The sequence below is a fragment of the Chinchilla lanigera genome, unplaced genomic scaffold, assembly GCF_000276665.1.
Source record: "Chinchilla lanigera isolate Chin_1 unplaced genomic scaffold, ChiLan1.0 scaffold00113, whole genome shotgun sequence".
Taxonomy (NCBI): domain Eukaryota; kingdom Metazoa; phylum Chordata; class Mammalia; order Rodentia; family Chinchillidae; genus Chinchilla; species Chinchilla lanigera.
In genome coordinates this window covers 4,352,158-4,372,074 of record NW_004955514.1, presented here as the reverse complement: position 1 = coordinate 4,372,074, position 19,917 = coordinate 4,352,158, and the positions used below count along the sequence as shown (strand labels likewise).

Here is a 19,917-nt window from a genome sequence, read left to right as displayed (position 1 = left end):
AGGAAAGGAAAGGAAAGGAAAGGAAAGGAAAGGAAAGGAAAGGAAAGGAAAGGAAAGGAAAGGAAGAGAGGGATGCAGGGGATATAGCTCAGTGTGAAAGTCCTGGTTTAATTCCTAGTACTGGAGGTGGGAGAAAAAGCCAAAACAACAACAACAAAAAACAGCCACATCACATGTTCAGGAAAACAAAATGACCTCATTGCCCTGAGACAGACACACACATTTCACACCTGGAGCGACGCCTGATGAGGCGGACAGAGCAATGGCTGGTGGCAATGTCCACATCCTAATCTCCAAACCTGCGAGTATGTTCAGTTCCACGGCAGGAGGATTAAGGTTGTAAATGGAACTAAGGTTGCTCATCAGGTGACCTTGACACAAGGAGGTCGATAGCAAGAGCTTTAAAACTGAAAGAGGAGGCAGAACAGGCATCAAGCCAAAGAAGGAGGTGAGAGGAAGGAGCCAGAGAGAGAGCAACTGTCAGCTGTGAGGGCAGAGCAAAGGATCCCAGAGCAAAGGATCCCAGGCACCCCCAGAAGCCAGAAGACGCAAACAAGGCCCCGAGAGTTGACATAGTGACATCTGCCCGTACAGACCACTTCAGACTTTAACTTCCAGAACTATAAGATGAGACACTTGTATTGTTCTAGCTACTGAGTTTGTGGCCATTTATTACAAATGAATAGTAGACTCACACACCTTACCTGGCCACTCCATACATCTTTCCTTCCTCGATCCACTTATTAACCTCCACAAGGGAATATGGTGGCCTGTGTTGGACAAATTGCAGGTACTTTCTGAGGTACTTCCTTGATAGTTTGCTGCCAAATCACTTAGTAGTCAAGGAATCTCAGAACAGGACTTAGTTTCCCCAAAGAGTAATAGGGGACCACACTCCAAGTGTTGTTCGGGGCTTACTATATAAACTGCATAGCACAGTCGGCCATTTTGTGGGCTCTCAATAATAGCTTGCATCACTCTTTGCTCTCCCAGGACACTGGGATTAAAACAGTCAGAGCCTGCAACTTGCCTTTCTCCACGGTCTGGGAAGCCCATCTCAGAGCCACCTGTGGTTGTAATAGCCCCAGTGTCAGTCACAATGGATATGCTGTCGGAAGTAGCAACAATAAAAGCTGCCCATGTCCCAGAGATGCCAAAGGAAGAAAAATGTCCCTGTAAATCAGTTAAAATACCATGCTATTAATGAAGCTCTCATCTGTTTATTTCCTAAATGGCCTCCGAGGAAGAAAATAAATACTAAGAATTTAGTAAATGCACACAGGTTTAGGTTACCAGCAAACAGGCAACTTTCTATCACCCCCCCATGGCATTTTTTAATTACAACAAAGTATGACCTGGTCAAAATATGATGAATGTTTAAATTTTTTAAAAAATTATTACAGTAAAAGACACACTGCCATTAAACTCCCTGATAACTCTCCCTCTCACTTCAACCATACTTATCCCACTGTCCCTGCCCCTTTCTGAAGCAACTCTGGAAGTTCTCCCTTGTGAAAGTCTTTAGTCGCACTGTCATGGTTGTCTGATATTTTAAATCAATTGAAAACATTTACATTTCATGGTCATTTTGACTTTGAGGAAGAGGTAGAAGTCACATTGCACCAGATCCAGCGAATAAGACGGAAGAGGACACACTGCCACCTTGACAGTAAGTGCTGTTAAAGTTTCGAAATGACTCAGGACATCAAGGCAGCCATGACAGTGCAATTAAAGATACTCACAAAGGAGAACTTCCAGAGGTGCAGCAGCAAGGCATGAGCAATGGGATAAGTGTTCTTCAAGCAAGGAGGAGTACTTTGAAGGGGAGTAATATCAATGTGTCTTTTATTATAAGTTTTTTTTTTTTTTTTTTTGATTGGGTTTCTTTGGTGGTGGTTGTTGCTGTTGGAGGGGTTTTTGGATTTTGAGACAGGCTCTCCCTTCGTAGTTCAGGTTGGGCCTGTACTCACTATGTAGCCCAGGCTGGCCTCAAACTCACAATGGTCCTCCTTCCCCAGCCTCCTGAGTGCTGGGATTACAGGTATGTACCGCCACGCGGTACATATGGTATGATATGGTATGATACATATCATACATACATATGGTATGATACACATTGGTATGATAACTTTTTAAAAATATAAGCCCCCACCATATTTGATGACACCCCATACACATACAGTAAGTCCCTGACTTTCAAACCCTCGAGTTGCAAACTTTCACAGGTGTACTGTGTAAGACCGTCTTTGTTGGCTTATGAATGAATCTGATTGATAAACTATTCTCCCAGAATGAAACTCATTCATAAGTTGGGGACTTACTACATTTGTCCATCCCCACAAATGTCCCTGCAGACTATGACAGACAGACTATGACATTCTGAGTCACGTGTGCTGGGCTCTGATTCTTAAACTTGTTCACTGTTTCAGAAACCTGCAGAGTTGGCAGCATTCACATATTGCTTTACCCATGGAAATTTCTTCTTTTCTTTTTTTTTCAGGTCACAAAAATGTCCTCTTGTCCCTGCACTTCAAAGAGAAACATATTTTCTCAGCCCAGGTTTGTGCATATACAAACTGGACAAGGGCCATCCCTCTTGTAAATGCACACAGGAGTTCGGAGCCCATTCCAGCACACAGGATGCACTTTCTAAGTGTAGACCATTAAACTGATGCATCTCCCACGATAGCATCTTTCTACAAGAAATAGCACAGCTCAAATTATCCAAGAGTTGATTAATACTTTGATTAGCTACTGATGATAAAAGAGAGAGAGAATGACATTAATGCCTTTTCTTGTTTAGTTCATATAAAAATTAATCAAGTTCTCCCTGAATGGTGAGGAAGGTGTCAGATTAAAATTAGGACAAGATTTGGTGCACAGGGCAGGAAATGTGCTTTTGAATGTAAAAGGGGGCTCATTAATCAATATGATCATTAACCCAGAGGAGACCTTTAGAACCGCAACCTTTTTTTTACATAGAAGTCTGGCATCTTCAAGTTGCTGGTGTAAGCAGAGTGAAACAACAAAAACTAATTCAGTATTAGTGAGACTGGAATTTTCCTCATCCAAAGCCAACTTTCATAGACAGATAACTTGGCAAGATTCCACACTGGGACCAGAAATCATGTTTATAGCCTGTCCCTGTCCAATTGAGGGCTTGAACAATGGAAATTTGGAGAAAATGCCTCCTAAGGATCTTAACTGTCTGAGTTGTAGCTGGAGGTTAATTAAGGGTACAAATCAATACAAAATAAATAAAGTTTGAAGCAATGTGAAAAACAACTTCAAAAATACAAATAAGCGTACAAATAACCACCATACGTGAGCACGACATCAGAAAAACTTGTGATCAGTGAGCCTCTCCTGGTTATGAGCAGAAGTGGATTGTAAGATACAAAGGAGCTGCAGCTTGCACCTGCCCACAGCACATTCCTCCTTTTAAAGTTTGTGATTAGAAGTCAGACTGGTCGCCCCCTCTCCAGGCACTGAGCTACGCCTTTCGGGAGGCAGATGCACGGAACTCTCAGTCCCGGGGTTCTGCTGTGGCTGCTCACTCCCAGCCTACTCACTGGCCCCACTGGGGCAGCTCAGGAAGAGAAAAGGGAAGTGAGAGCCCTTCGCACTTGGAGTCCTCTGTGGACTTCCCTCCCTGACTTCCTTCCAAGCGCATCCAATCATTTTCCCGGCAGGTGATGTGATCGCATTACGCACGGAAGCATGGGCTGGAGTCATCCCACTTAGCTTCCGATCTCAGCTTCACCCCTTAGGAACCGGGTGAGCTCGGGCGAGTTATTAACATCACTGAGCCTCATTTCCCCGTAGGTTACGTGAGACTGTTATCACCATGTCAAATGAACATCATTGAGAGGATTAATAACAACGCCGCCAATGCACAGGCTTTGTTTGAATAGCTTTACATATTTTATGCATTTATCCTCAAGTTAATTTTATAAGCAAGGTGATCAACCTGTTTTTTACAGTTGATTCAACTAACCATGAAAAATTTAAAGGTGCTTGCTCAAAACCATGTAACTATTAAGTGGCAGATCTAGGGTCTAAACCTGTGACATGAGGCACCAGCATCCTTGCTCTACCCTCTGCCCCACTGCGTCACAACTGCAGGGTCAAAACCCAGTCTGGATAGGTTACTTCTCATTGCCATTGCTGTTGCTATGTCTGCCATGAGTTTCATTAGTATCATCCTTTATGCTAAAGAAGATGAAGGACAACAGACCCACTGATGGGTGGGTAGATGGATGAATGAATGGATGGCCAGGTGGTTAGGTGGATGGATGGAAGGCAGGAAGGCTAGTTGAGCAGGTGAAAGGAAAGATGAATGGGTAAAAGTAATGGAATAAGGAAGGGAGGGAGTGAGGGAATAAAGGAGGGAGGTGAGTGGGTCGTGGGTTGGCGGTTGGGTAGGTGAATGGATGGATAGAAGCATGTTGGAGTAGATAAACTCTTATTTTGAAAGACAGACTGTGTTCTACCTGAAGATTCAAACTTAAGGATGGAAAATTTAACAATGGCTTTAGAAATGAAAACCTTGGACATCAGCTAAATAATCTAAATCCTCTTCCCCATCAGCACTAGGATTCCCTCAGTTTCTTCCCTGCTAAGGATTCCCCCACCTTCCACTTGGCACACCCATGGCAACTAAAGGAGGCGGTCTCTTGTGAGTGACAAACGTTGTGCTCACATGAACACAAAGTAACTCCAATCCAGGCTGCACAGCCTTGAGCAGATGACACAGAGCCTCAGAGGCCAAAGCGAAGGTTACTACTGTATCAAAGGTAGCTGACAGAGGGTTCACTGAAAGAGTGCTCTGGCCGGCATGGGAAGAAGGGCCTGGAGGGTCAGAGATAGGCAGAGCATGAGAGGTCTGCAAGGACCTGGTGATGAGGCTCAACCCAAGGACCGCAGAGGAAGTGCGGACAATCTGGGTCGGATGACAGCACAGTCAATGAGCTATGTGTGCCTAGATCTCTTTAACAGGATGTGGGGCCGTTCTTCAACCTCTGCAGCTCTGCCTGCCTGCCTGCCTGCCCGCCTGCCTGCCCTCTGAAGGCGTTGATTGAGCAACACCCGCATCCCTGGCCACAGCAGCCATCATGGCCCAGGGCAACTGAGCTAGGGCTGGGGATTTACTTGGGCTCCTTACATTCCATGGTGCTTGGAGCTGGGCTAATCTTATTGATTCCCACATGGGAAACTTGGAACACAAGCTTGACTTGGAGAGTAGCCTAATTAAGAGCAAGGCTGCCCCCACCCCACGCAGCCCCAGATGTCCCTGCTGCTGAAGGCAGCCACGCTGGTGCCAAGTCAGGCCATCTGGCTGCAAGTGAGCAGGAGCAGCAGCCTGGGGACAGAGTGAGAAACGCTGAACTTCCTGGGTCTTTAAGTCATGGGGATTCGTTCTGGATCTCAACTCTTCTCTGTTAGTTGAGTAGTTGAAGGGAAACCAGGTCCCTGCATGTTGGGAGTAGTAACAATTTTGGAGAACAGGAGGTTCTTGCACAACCTCCACACAGCACGAGGACGCCTGCAGGGCAGAGACCTGGCTTTGAGCCCTGGCCAGCCACGGCCTCATGGAGAGGGAACCTCTCCTCTGCGCCACCATCAGGACAGAATCCGCAGGAACATCCCAGAAGCAATTTTATGACTCAGCTCACTAGCCCAACACCCACGGGCCCCTTCGTTCACTGTTCCCATTCCTCCACCTCCCCCCCATTCTCTCCAGATTTCAGAGTCACTTCCTTGAGTAACAACCCCAGAGATTTCAGGGCCTAACGCCTGAAACCTCTAGCTGTGACCTCATAGAGTCTTTCAGATGCAAAGAAGTGAAGGAGGAGGACATGGGCTCTTAGAATAGATTTTCCAGTAAGCCCAAGTCCAGTCGCAATGTCTTCCCAGGGAGGGAGCCTGGAGACGGGCAGAGAGATGGAGGCCACAAGGGGCAGAGACAGGACTGACTGGTCATACATCCAGCCACCGGGGCCATCGGGAGCTGGACAGGCGGGGAGCACTCGGCCCCAGGGAAGCCGGAGAGAGGGTGGCCCTGCTCACACCTCGCCTTCAGCCCAGTGAAACTGACTCAGGCTTCTGGGCCCAAGACCGCGAAAGAGAAAACTTCTGGTGTTTTAAGCCACTAAATTCACAGTAACGTGACACCACAGCCAAAGGCCACACCCAGACCATTCCATGCCGCAGAGGGGAAGACGCCTCATCCAGCCGCAGGACCCCAGCAGCACACGGGTCCTCGGGGTGACCGCAATGCCTGTGTGCTTCCCTAGGGGACAGAGGATCCCCCTGGACTGTGCCTGGCTTTCCTCTTTCCCTCTTCTCTGCCCTGGGTTCCCAGTTGTCCTTCACCGAGAAACATCAGGCAGGTGTGTCCCATGTATCTCCTGGGCCACACACCTGCCTGTGTCACATGACCTCCCACCTTCCTAGCGTGACAGCTCCTATCTGCTCCCTCCTCCAGCACAATCCCACTGGGTGAGGTTGTCCCAGCCACAGCCAGGCATCCCCAGGGACCTCCGGGTGGCCTCTGAGGACACACTACATCCAGGAAAATGCGGTGTTGCCTTCTGGCTTGAGTGACACTGGTCCTTCTCCTAATATCTGGTAACATCAAAGCCTCCAAGTGAATTGCAAGGACTTTCTGAGAAGCCCATCACTTCCTGGTGGCATCAGCCACAAACGGCTCCTGTGAGATTGGCACTGGCTGAGGCCCTGGGGACAAACCATGGGCAGGACAGAGAGCTGCCGCCCACCTCGAGCTGCCTGCTGTTCAAGGCAAGAAGGAAGACAAAGACATCAACTTGATATCTACAAGAGAGGTCGCTCCAGCAGCCTTGAGTGTGAGAGGAAAACCCAGAGCTGCAGGACCCAGAGCGGAGGCGGTGCTGCCAGCTGAGGGCGCTCAGTAGCTCTTCAGGACTCTCCCTCACCTGTGCCCAGCAGCCGCCAGCCTGGCCTGCTTCTCTTTTTGACTCTCAAATGCTCACAGCCCTCCTGGCCCCAAAGAAAGGGGCAGTAGTGACTGAACCCGGGGCTTTCACACTGAGCTACACCCCCAGCCCTTTTTAGTTTTTGTTGTTCTTAAACTTTCAGACAAGGTCTCCTTAAGTCACTAAGTTCCCTAGGCTGGCCTTGAACTGATGATTCCCCTGCCTCAGCCTCCCAGAGGGCCGGCGTTACAGGCTTTGTCATGGCGCCACAGCCATTGCTGTTTAATGGTGCCCTTTGCTCCTTTACATCTCCACCACACGCCGTAGGCCTGCATAGCTATCGCGATGTGCAGTGTGGGTACTGTGCAGCGTAGGTACTGTGCAGCGTGGGTACTGTGCCTCTGCTGTAGGCCTGCATAGCTATCACGATGTGCAGCTTCCTAGGGAAGGGACAAAACCAAGGCTCTTGTTCACCCTTAGCCAGCCAGGGCCACCCCGGAGCTGGGCACAGAATGAGGCTTGGCGAGGATCCGCTGCAAAGATCAGTTACTGTTTTAAAATTACTACAAGTGTGAACAAGCAACCCAGAGAAGGAACGAACCGAAGCACCTCAGGCAGGCTGCTGCATTTCCTCAGGCTTCAGGTTCCTAGGCAGGAGGAACCCAATCACTTCTTTGCACAAGTTTGCAAAGAATAAAACAGTCATCCTGCCCCCACAAGAATATGATCCTTATGTACTGCAAATGTATAATAATAAAAATAAAAATTTTTGAAAGAGGGGCTGTAACAAATAAAAACACATAAGGTTGGCACATGAAGAGCTGCTTGCAACATATATTTAAAAATCCAACTGAACAAATACTGCACCTCTTCCTGACATGAAACAATTTAGAGATGGCTGAGGTGATGCTGGTAGCATCAGGATGGTGATCAGTTTCTTTCAAGTAACAAAGGAAACACACACAGGTTTGGGCTGCTTTTGGCTCTTATTTCCTTTGCTTTTCTCAAAAATCTACTTTCTTTTTTTTTTTTTTTTTTTGGTTTTTCTCCAGTACCGGGAACCGAACTCACGACCTTGCGCTTGCCAGGCAGGCGCTTTTGCCGCTGAGCTAAATCCCCAGCCCCAAAAATCTACTTTCTTTTAATCACGGCATTGTCAATTACTTCTCTCAGCAGAGTAAGAGAGCAGAAAGGGCTCAGGTCTGGATGCAAGTCCATCGCCTCCTCTGTGACCTCAGGCGAAACCAGTAATCCGTGCTGAACCTCAGCGTCCTGCTATCAACATGGCAGCTGCTGTGGGAAATTAATAAGAATCACAGGTGTGAGGTACCTGGCCATGGTGAGCCCCGAGCCCAGAGCCTTGCCAGAGCTAAGCTTCTGGGGGCTTCCAGATCCTGCCAGCCTTGCCAGGCTCCACCTCCCTTCTGGTCCCAGTGTCTGTTGGGTCCCTGCCCCTCCACTGTGACAACAGTCAAGGAGTCAGATAAAAATCAAGGCAGGTGCTGGGGATTTAGCTCAGCGGCAAAGCGCCTGCCTGGCAAGTGCAAGGTCGTGAGTTCGGTTCCCGGTGCCGGAGAAAAACCAAAAACCAAAAAAACAAAACAAACAAAAAAAAAAAAAATCAAGGCAAATATTCTTCCTTCCAGTCTTCTCTGTAAGAGGCAGTCTATGAATAAATGATGTGGAAACCAAATCACCGAGCTGTCCAAGGAAACGCTAAATCCAAAGAGAAAACTAAATCTGAGGACAGGACAAAGGCACAGCTCCAACGGGCTCAGAAAGGAGGCCACAAGCAAGTCACCTGATGGCATATTTAGAATCTCAGCCATACCTCGAGTAGGAATTACACACAAGATAAATGATGTGCTGGAGAAAAAGGCTATTTTTAGTGGGGAGACAATCGGGGATTTCCGTGCATACTGAGCTCCTCACATTCTGAGTGCTGTTTTCTTTCTGGCCACTGCTATGCCCGACTGTAGGTCAAGACAGAAAGATTAAAAGTAACTGACAATGCTATGATTAAAAGAAAGAAAAGACCAGGTCCCTGCAGCCAGCATCCAACCACGGTGTCAGACACTGAACTGGCATTCGATAAAAATCGAATGCTGGCGTAGAGGTGATGGGGGGTGGTTAGAAAGCCAGAGAAAAGAAGGAATAAATTTACCTCTCAAGCTGAACACTCTCAGGCCATGCCTGATAATCAGTGTTACACACTCTTCAGGCAAAACAAGATCCACTCCCAAGGAGAAATAAATACAAAACTCCAGAGCCACTGTGCAATTATAACAATGGAATCTTCGTGAATGTCAACATCCCTATTTCACTCAAGCATCCAGCAAACTGCAGACCCTGCTTAAAATTTCATGTAACACAGGAATAACAAAGACATGGCTTCTTGTACCCCCATCACTTTTTAAAGCAAAAACAAACATGGGAGGATTAAGACTTTCCTATTTTAAAGTACCACTGAATCTGGCTGGAAGGTTACAGAGTGCTATCTATTTGCAAATTAAATATCCTGGTGCTGATTACACAATCAAATTCATTTCACTCTACTTGTCATTTTTGTGGGGGGTTTTGAGGAGGGACAACTTATATCTCAAAAACATTGCTAACTAGCTGTTCTTATCACATACCATACCAAGTGACCTTTATGAACCTCTGCCAGGAACTTTCCTCCTTGGCACTGAGGAAGGAGGAAGGGTGGCAAATTTTAAATAGTCATCCTTGGAATTCTGATCAAGGAATTAAGGGAAGAAGGGCATCGGAAGGGTTGCACAAAGCTGCAATACCCAAGCCACAAAGCCCTGAACGTCAGACGTGGATAGACCAAGCACAACTCCCTCCATGCTGCAAGATTGATCCTGCACTCCACGGACTCCCAGGCCTGGGTCACAAAGGTACAGGGCAAGAAAGTAGCATCCTTTTCCACAGAATGAGGGCCCTTCCCAGTGGGGCACCAGTCAGCTCACAAAGGGGCATGAGGCGGACACAGAAGGGCTTTTCTACCAGCGCAGTCAGAGGGCACCACTAGAAGGAAGGGGCAGGGCTGCCCGGGCTCTTATCTTGGGTCCATCTCTTTATCCTACAAGACTATTTCCCAGGTCCAGGCCAGCAGGATCAGGCAGCTGCTCAATTTTGCTTCTACGACCTCCTATTTTCAGTACTGTTTTCTTTTTTCAAAATGTGTATTACTCTACGTCTGCTGTACCAAATGATTACATTCACCGTGGGGAGTAGCGCTGTTTCAATGCTCTTGGGAAAGAATACAGGAAGCGCCAATCGTTTTTAACACTTCTCTTCCGTGTCTGCTCGTATGACCCAGGCTCAGACGCAGTTATCACCCTAAGGACGCTTTTGCACCAAGTATCTTTCATGTCATTATCGTGAAAGACAAAAACAGCATCCCAAGGAGACAGGTTACGGACTCACCATCCAAGAGGTGGGGAGACTAAGGCTCAGAGGAGTCTTGTTAAATCTAATGTGTCCAAACCTAATAAGGAAAAAGGTGCTTTGCACTCATCAGATGTGTAACAATGGATAAAACTCTTAGCCTTCATTGAAACACAAATTATTTGACTGTCACACACCAAAAATAAGATGCCCTTCCAAGAGGGCCAAACCAAGCAGGGACTCTGAAAGCAACGACACATTTTTTAAATGTGACACAAATATACAGCATTACATTTAAAAAATAAGGCATTATAGGTTATCAGCATCATGATAATTCTGAGGTCATAGAAATTACTCCCCAGTGGGCAGTGAGTGGGCGAAGCTAAGCATCTTGATCTAGAATCAGAAAGGTTTCCTGTAAAAGGAATGCAGATTCAAGTGTTCCCATGTGACTCTGTTATTAATAGTCAGGAATCTAACAAGAAAACAAAGAAAGTAAACAACAAAAGTATCGATTACAATCCAATAAGAATCCAAGTACAAAGATATAAAGCCCAGCTTGGAAGGATCTTAACTTTTCTTGTATTAATTACACCCCTAGCTGCGTGCAAGACAATAGTATCATCCTAGTCCTCAAGGTGTCATCTCAATTTTCATACACAGTGTTGAGCACACAATCAAAAATACTCAGGCACATGAGGAGAAAAGAAAATACAATAACTAAGAGATACAAAAGATAACAGACAGAAAGAAGGACCAGATAACAACATTTTTGAAGACTTTAAAATTGTTATGCTTAATATGCTGGCTGAAACAAAAGATAAGAGCATCATAACAGAAAACTGGAAACTGCAAAAGGGAAACATACGAAGCAGTCATTTGCAAATGTTCGTCAAAAGGAAAGAAGCAGAGGCAGCGTTGAGAGACCTTATCTAGTGACGGTAAGTTAATAAGCCAGACTTATGTGCCCAGCAGGAGAAATCTTGGGCTATGTGGCATCCTAAGAGCCTGGACTCTGGAGCCCTTTGCCCAGTTTGAGACCCAAGCCTGCATTCACTAGCCTGTGCCCTTGGGATTAACCTCTCACAAGTCCTCACCTGTAAGATATAAAAACAGTACTTACTTCATAGGGTTACCGAGAGGATTCCGCCAGTTCTCAAATCATTGTCTGGCATGGCGTTCTATTGTATACACGTAGTACAACATAATTCTCCATTAAATAAACAAAAAAAAAACTAAATTCAGCTCAGCAAACTATCACAGCACTTGGTCTCTCCTCTGCTTCTAGCCGCCTCTCTTCTGTTTTTCTAGACCCCTTACCTCAATCCACACATCAATGACATTTAGCCACTTACATTTCATCAACTGTGTCTAGCTTGTGTCCATCCTTCCCTCTGTCCTTGCCTCCCTCCACCTGAGAAGGCTTTCCTCACTTAATCCACTTAGAAAGCTTCTCCTCCACCAACAAGAGCTAGTTACAACATCAGCTCCTCTGGGAAGCGTGTCTACGACCCCGGAAGTAAGGACTTCCTCTTCTGGACTCAGCCAGCTCTCACCTTCCTGTTAGCAAACTGTATGATCACACCTGTTACACATCCGTCTTCCCCAACACACTGACTTGCCTTGTAGCAGTAGCTGTGTTCAACGCAGAGCAATTGCTAGGTTATGACTACAGAATGATGAATGAACAATGACCTAAGTGAAAGAGTGAAGGGCAGTCATATCCTCCATCAAACTGCAAGGGGATTGAGAAGTCTTACTCTTCCAAGGCCGGCAGCATACTCCTAGGGTCCTCAGAAGTGAGGATGTCGATCATTTGGTCGTTGAGAGAGAGATCCTCATTTATGCCATCAGCTGAGGCAAATGGAGAGGGCTCCAGCTTGTTCTCAGGGTGCAGCGTCTAGAGAAGAATTACAGAAACAACAATTGAGCAGGCCTTCTCGGGATGCCACATGCTGGGACAGAAGGAAAGGCCAGATCTGCAGACAGAGCACCTGGCCAGCCTGCCACACTGTGGGCTCTTAGGGTGCCAGATGAAGTCACAAAAGCCCCTGTACTTCCATGAGGTCAGAGCTCCAACAGCCCCGCACACGGGTATTGTGGGCATAAAAGGAAGCAATGGATGGAAAAGGCTTTCAACCTGCAGAGACCTACAGAAATATTACACCATCATCACCATCACCATCAGGGAGAGGGGAACCCGTAAGTGGCTGGATGCACCTCAACACCACAGATCTGGTTGGTTTCCAGTTAGAACACGGGATTCAGAGATGGAACTGACATTAAAGAAAAGTAAGCCCAACTTTCTCACTGAATAGATGAGACCTCTGCTTTTTCCCCCCAAGATCATTAATTCTGCAGAAATGGCTGACAGTTAATAGCTCACATTTAAGAATTCTTGTTCCTATACCAGGTAGAATTGGGAGAACTTTGTATGTGTTAAATCATGAAACTTTCACAAAAATGTTGGTGTCCCCAATTTACAAATAAAGAGACTGAGGCTCAGAGTAGCGCAGTAATATGCTGAAACTCACACCGCTCAAAAAGAGCCAGGCTTATACTCTCTCGATTTGGTCTGACTCAGAAGCTGTCTTCCTTTTACAGCACACAGTCTCACTGGTTGCTACCATGCTGGCAAAAAAATAAAGAAAAATGTGCAAAGATTTCACTCTGCAGCGTTGGGGGAAAAATACTGCAAGGGTCTTAGGCCTTAATCACGTTCGCGTTCTGTGCAGTTCTCCTCCTGCAGCTGTACCAATCTGCCTTTAATCTGCAGGAAATAAGTCCTGTCCTCTGTTGCAGTAGCAGGGCTCGTCCTGTCCCGCTGATGGATGACAGCTTGGGGGAAATGCATACAGGCAGTTTTTCTTCTCTCCGCTCTTGCTTGCCAAGGAGACAGAGGGCTGGCTGTGCTTTGAATTAGCAACCCCTCCCTCACCCCCAACAGGCAGAGACAGAGCTAGCAAGGGATCCTGCGGTGGGGACAAGACTTCTGTCTCTGGAGAGACAGTGTCCCCAGAAACCAGGTTGCACCCTGGCTTGGCTGTTTGACCTCCGGGATGGCAGTCTTCTCCACACGAAGTGAGAGAAGAGGATGGTAAGTGTTCTGTTCCAGGTGTGGGATCTGTGGGTGACAGTGAGCCACAGTGGCTCCAGCTCTCAATGGCCCAGCACGGACAGACCCACCTACCAAGGACGCCCTGGAGGAAGGGAGCTCTGTGGCTCCCTAGTCGGCTTTTCTTTCTGTCCCTCCACCCATCAACTGGAAGAGTGCTCCGTCACCACTCCACCCCTGTGCGCAGTGTCTTCCAAACACAGCCCCCACCCCAGGCAAGGGCATCACAGCAGACCAGCCTCTGCCACACCCCTCACCCGAACTGCTGCAGCACCCACTGAGCAAAATCCCCAGGCAGCACCTACATCCCTTCCCTGAGGCATGCTGGCCTTCATACCTCAGGCTAAGACACAATGCCACCCCTCCTCCTGGCCTTCCCTGCCCCTGCCCACCCTTAAAAACTGATAGATCTTGGTGGGTATCACCTAGCCCCACCGCACCTCAGGTGGAGTGGCTGGTTCTGCACCATTTGTGGAGCCCCTGGGCAGGACTCAGCTCCAGGCGCTGGTGCTTACAAGTCTCCCCCTGTTTACTTCCTCACCCCTCCCACTATTTCTGGGGACCACTTCCTACACAACCTACCAGAAAGTGAAACATGTCTCAGGGTGTGCTTCCGCAGAACCCAGACTAAGAGATGGAGGAGTTCAGAGTTAGAGCTAGCGTATTCTAGCAAGTGCTGGTGGGGGTACCCAGAAAGACCCCTTAGCCTGCTAGGAAGTGGCCACCAGTGGTTTCCAGGGAAGGAGACGTCTGAGTTTAGACTTCAACAATGGATAACAACTGTGCCAATTTGGGGAAGGGGGAGAAGCACACAAGTGTGAGCAGCACCCTTGCGAACACCAAGTCACTGGACATGGTGGAAAGCAGGTGTCACGCGAGGAATAGCACGCGAGGTGCCGGAAGCCAGGCTAACAAGGCTGTGCTTCCCAAGGATGGCAGGCAGGTGGAATGGGGCCTGCCCCACAGGTGGGTGCTCGATGTGGGGTTCTCTCACCGCCCACTGGTGAAAAATCACTGAGGGGACCAAACACAAATCAACCAAAGCGTCCAACAAAGACCAAGATAAAGAAAACGTGGCACATACGCACAGCGGAATACTGTTCACCATGAAAAGACAATACACTGTCACAACATGGATGACCTGGACGACGTTGTGTGGAGTGAAATAAGCCAGGCACGGAAGGACAGAGGCACATGGTCTTGCTCACGTATGGAGCCCACCATCACTTAAAGAGCTGATGTCTGGCATAAAGAGTGGAACAGAGGTGACAGGAGGCTGAGGCTGGGGCTGGGGCTGGGGCAAACAAGGCTGGCCAGAGGGCACAATGTCATGGGTAGGTGAGAGGAGTAAGCAGCGTTGTGCCATCGCACGGGAGGGCGCGGACAGTCAGTGAGGACGTGCTGGCAACCAGAGAGAGGATGCCGAATATTCCCAGCACAAAGAAACCATAGCCATGCTTGCCTCCCTGGTTTGATCATCACAGTGCCCCTGTGTGTCAGAATGTACCACTGTGCCCCAGAAACTTATACAATTATTATGTGTCAGCCGGGCATGGTGATGCATGCCAGTAATCCCAGCACTCGGGAGGCTGAAGCAGGAGGATCGCTGTGAATTCGAGACCAACCTGGGCTACAAAGTGAGCTCAAGGTCAGCCTGAACTGCACAGGAAGACCCTGTCTCAAAAACACCAAAAAACAAAAAAAATTATTATGTGTCAATTAAAAACAGAACTTGAAAGAGAATCATCCAGGGAGCTTTTTAAAAGGACTCATGATGAGATGTACCCCAGAAGGAGCACATCAGTCCCAGGAGGGGCCCGGATGTGAGTACTGTCCTCAGATTCCCAGCTGGGTCAGTTGTCTACCAGTCAGGCTGGAGGGTGAATGTCCACCTTGAACCTCCACCTACCCAAATGCCCTGGGAGGAAGACTCACCTGGTGTCCGGCAAGCAGGCTGCCAGGAAGACACCGATAGCGTGCCAGGAAGAAAAGTGCCACCCAGCTCAGCACCAGGGAGACGAGGAAGCCGATGACGAAGCCTGCTGCATGGAGACCATGATGGGGGAGGACCTGCAGGGACAGGAAGGAGAGAGTCACACGGGGTCATGTGGCCCATCTTCCAGGTCATGCAGATGACCAAGAGGCTTAGCAAAAGGCACACACAGGGGGTCAGAAAGGCTGCCAGGGTCTGGACTGAGCTATGCCAGAGACTAGCTGGTCACCTCGAGGTCTCACTGGCCCTCTCTGAGCCTGAACGTGCTGATGGAGTTCAAAAGGGCAGGGAAGGGCTGAGTGAGGGTTGGCACATAGCACAGCCAGCACGGCATATGCACTAAGCAATGTAAGTTCCCACATCAAACATGCACCACTCTAAGGCAGAAGCCAGGGGGAGACGCAGGCTGTCCCCAGAAGAACTTTCCATCAGAGGCGCAGTCCAGACCCCAGGGGGAGGATGCCCACTGCAGGGGACACATTGCTGCAGGAGGTGGGCAGGGTGCTGGGCACTCAGCCTGACAGCACACGCACAAGAGCACACACAGGCTGAGCATGGCTGGTAGATGCACCACCCAGATCCTCTTTCAGGAAGGACTTGGTCCCCAGCTATGGGCAGATGGCACTGTCACAGCCTCCAGGCTCCAGGGCAGAATCAGCTGCAGAGAGAGAGCCACTGCATTTGATGTCACACCCTTCCTGGGACAACCTACATCAGGTGGCAGAGCACAGCAAAAGCATGATGACAGCTGTTCCAGCCTGAAGGACACCGTGACAGGCAGCACCTGCTGCCTGGCCTCCCGCCAGGTCGGCTAAACTCTGCCAACCAGATCACAGCCTGTGCTTTCCCTCCACCCAGTCCTGATCATCCCCTGCGCCATCACAGGAGGCCATGACTGTGTCAGGTGCCTGAGATGACCCATGGGTTTGATGGTCCACTGGATGGACTCACTATGGTCCAGTTTCTAGCTGCTCACAGCACAAGATGCCCAGCAAAACCAGAAAGGGGAGGAGAAGCTTCGGGCGAAGCCCTGTGAGGCCGCATTTCCTAAGGTCCCTCCAGGGAGGCACACAGATGTGCCCAAGCCCCCCAGCAACGCACTGTGACTGCACGTGAAACACGGCAGAGACTCAGAGCTCAGGGTTTAAACTTGGGGTGACCCCTTGGGCCCCTCTGCAGAGGCTTACACAATTCCAGACCCCCAGAAGGACTGCGGGTGTGTGGCACAAATTTAAAAAAAAAAAAAAATCGGTTTAGTCACAGTGAGCTAAGCTGATCAGTTTTGGGAGAGGCAGGCTCCTCCTGAGATCCCAGATCTCAGAGGCCAGTCCAGGCCCCCTTGCACGCTGGCCTTTCTAAGGATAGTGGTCTCAGGCCCACTAGGTTCACATTTTTTTGCTTACTGGCAAACACACCATACCCACCTCTGTCTCCACAGCTGCTTCCAGAGAAGCCAGCCTGGGAGAGCAAGTTTATTTCACAGCAGCCACAGACGAGGGCAACATTTATGGCTTAGGGGCCAGAAGACAACTAACCTGTTCCTCATCCCTGGGGCCACAATGCAGGGGACAGTCAAGGTTAAATCCTCCTGACAGACCCAAGAGCCACCCGGTCTTCCAGACCATGAAGCTGGGTTAGACAGACAGGAGCTCCCACCCAGGTGTCTACCGGAGCCTGAATTAAACTGTGACAGCACACACACTGTGCTGATTAAGGATGGGCCTCTGTCCACACGGATGGTCAGGAACCAATTCCGCTTCCTGCTCTGCCCTCTGGAATCTTGAATTTTGATTAGCACCAATTCTGACTAGCAGATTCTCCATGTGTGCTGGAAATATTCCTCTGAGCCCTGAGCTCTACGCCCTGTGCTGATTGTGTACCTACTGGAGAAGAAAAATCAATAACTGGGTAAGTTAAGAATAGCATTGTGTGGGGGCAACGTTAAAATATTGAAAGGACGGAGACAAACAAAAAGTTTCTGAAGAGAACAAAAGAGCAAGGGGTCAGTAATCTGTTTTCAAGGTTTGTTCTCTCCAAGGAGGCAGCAACTTGCTTTTCCAGTGTTAAGAAGAGGGATGGGCTCCTAGAGGGAATGAACAACGTTGATCACCTACAAGATGCCAGGTTCTGGGGTGAGCATGTGTGGTGAGCTCAACAGTGCCCTCCAAAGAGATATGTTGAAGCCCTAACCCTTAGTACCTATGAATGTGAGCTTATTTGGAAAGGTCTTTGTCACTGTAATCAAATTAAGATGAGGTGACACTGGGTTAGGATTGTCTTAAGTTCAACAAACATGTCCTTCTAAGGAGAGGACAATAAGGAGAGGATAGTCACACAGTTGAAGGCCCAGGGCTTCTGCAGCTAAGAGAAGCTGTGAATAGACAGGGAAGGATGGGTCTCCAGAACCTTTCCCTGGAATGGGGACCTGCCAACGCTTCAGACTTTCAGCCCCCAGGACTGTGAGAGAATGAATTTCTGTGTGTTAAGGCTCCAAGCTTATAGTGATTCATTATGTCAGCCAGAGGCCACTAACACAGTACATTATAAACTTCACCTCACACACTCTTCAGCAGCCTCCGTTCTACTGCGAGACAAATCAAGATGCAGAGAGATTAGTAATGAATGTCTACAGCTAAGAAATGACAGCTGCACTGTGCTGGACTCCAGCGTCTGTAGCCTTCCCACTGGATCACATTACCTTCCATCCAGGAGGTTGTAGGCTTTCTTAAAATACTCTCAGTCCCAACTTCCTACTCCACTGTAGAAAGTACAATACTTGTCTGACCGATGAGAACAAAAGCAAAGATTGGGACAGAATTACATGTGGGTAAAAGGCAATGAAAGAGCTCCCTAACATATTTATCCCCCCGCCCAATCCGAATCTATCTCCTGAGATCTGACGTCTTTCTGCCATGTGCCTGGGCAAGAGGATTTCAAAAGTAGAATGCTGTGGTCCATTCCAAGGAGCAGGAGCTACCTTAGTTACCAGTACAGTTATAAGAATGGCACTTATATCTAGAAAGAGGTAAGTCCAGCTCTGGGAATACCGCCAGCCTTTTCATCTTGCAATTCTTCTTGACACCAAATGACAGGCAAATGTGGGTGGCGCCTGCTTCCTTGGAGTAAACCCACTCCAACCCCACATCTCCAGTCATCTCTGATGCTCTATTACACAAGGCCCTAATTCCTGCATGTCCACAACACCTGACTCTTCAACTTCCTCCATGAGGTGGTCAAAGAAGACTAACATCTCATGATGCAGCTTTCTCTGAAGCTCCATACGGTCACTAGTTACCATTACCACATCATCACCCTCAGTCCTCACTATCACCATCAATACCATCACTACACCATTATCTCCATCCTCACCACCATCATCACCAAGATCATCATCATTATCACCATCACCTTTGTTGTATCTAGATGTCCACCTAAGGCTTCATGTGCTCATAGGTGTGGCTTTTTAGAGGTGGCAGGATCTAGGGTGTGTGACTGTGGATTAAAGGTGTGTGATAACTAGATTAGTCTACTGACTGATATAGTGTAGTTCTGGGGATGGCTAATGAAAAGGCCCACCCTGGGTATGGGTGGTACTGACCAATAGGCTTGTAGCTTGAATGAAATAAAAGGGAAAGTGAAGGTCACTGCTCACTGCCTCCTGCCTGCCCTGCCATGGACTGTTTCTTCTTCACCAGGTTCCTCTGTCATGCTGCCCTGCCTTGGAGCCAGCCAACTATGGAATGAAACCTCTACAAACCATGAGTTAAAATGAACTCTTCCTCCTTTGACTTTTGGGTGTCAGGTATTTTGCTCCAAAATTGAGAAAGTAACTAAGACAATCACCATCCTCTCCCACCGTCATTGCTACTTCACCAGTTATCCCCATAGTCACTGTTATCTCATCACCACCACCATCATAGCTAATGTGTACTGATTAGATACCCAGCACCAGCTTGGTTCGAGGTTTTACACATTTTAATCCCAACAGTGGTACTATGAAGTGGATTCTATTTTAATTCTGATGTTATAAATGATGGTAAAGTACAAATAAGTAAATGGCCCAAGTCCAGAGGGAGTAAGTGGTGGACCCAAGATTCACACCTACGAGTCAGTGACCTTCATAACCACAGCTACCACTCTGGGGTCAGGCTCCACATAGGCCTCTCCTAGGACCGCTGGGTCGAGTCACTGGGGGATGCATTACTGTCACATGTTGCTTCCCCCTCTGAATACGTAATTTGCCTTTCTGGGGATGAGAAAGTTATCAGGGAAGGATTTTTAATTCATGTATCTAGTCAAAAACCATTATAATCTCCTTAGAACAATCCCTAACCATCGGCACATTTATTTAATATCTTTACAGGCCAGACTTTATTCCCTTTTTATCTTTCAAACACTTTAGACTAGAATTCTCTGCCCATTTCACAACAGAAACAGAACTTTGCTATAGTTTAATATGC

The 19,917-nt window shown here is 48.1% G+C and overlaps 1 protein-coding gene across 7 annotated transcripts in view; it reads right to left on the bottom strand.

The window, feature by feature from the left end:
* Evc2 (Ellis van Creveld syndrome 2) overlaps positions 1 to 19,917 on the bottom strand; it is a 98,221-nt gene that overhangs the window by 58,770 nt on the left and 19,534 nt on the right. For all 7 annotated transcript variants that reach the window (XM_005408826.2, XM_013506843.1, XM_005408823.2 and 4 more), the window contains 2 exons: positions 15,400 to 15,534; positions 12,110 to 12,249 (listed from right to left, as the gene is read on the bottom strand). In XM_005408826.2, the coding sequence (XP_005408883.1) occupies positions 12,110 to 12,249; positions 15,400 to 15,534 (275 nt within the window). The remainder of the gene's footprint in view (positions 1 to 12,109; positions 12,250 to 15,399; positions 15,535 to 19,917) is intronic.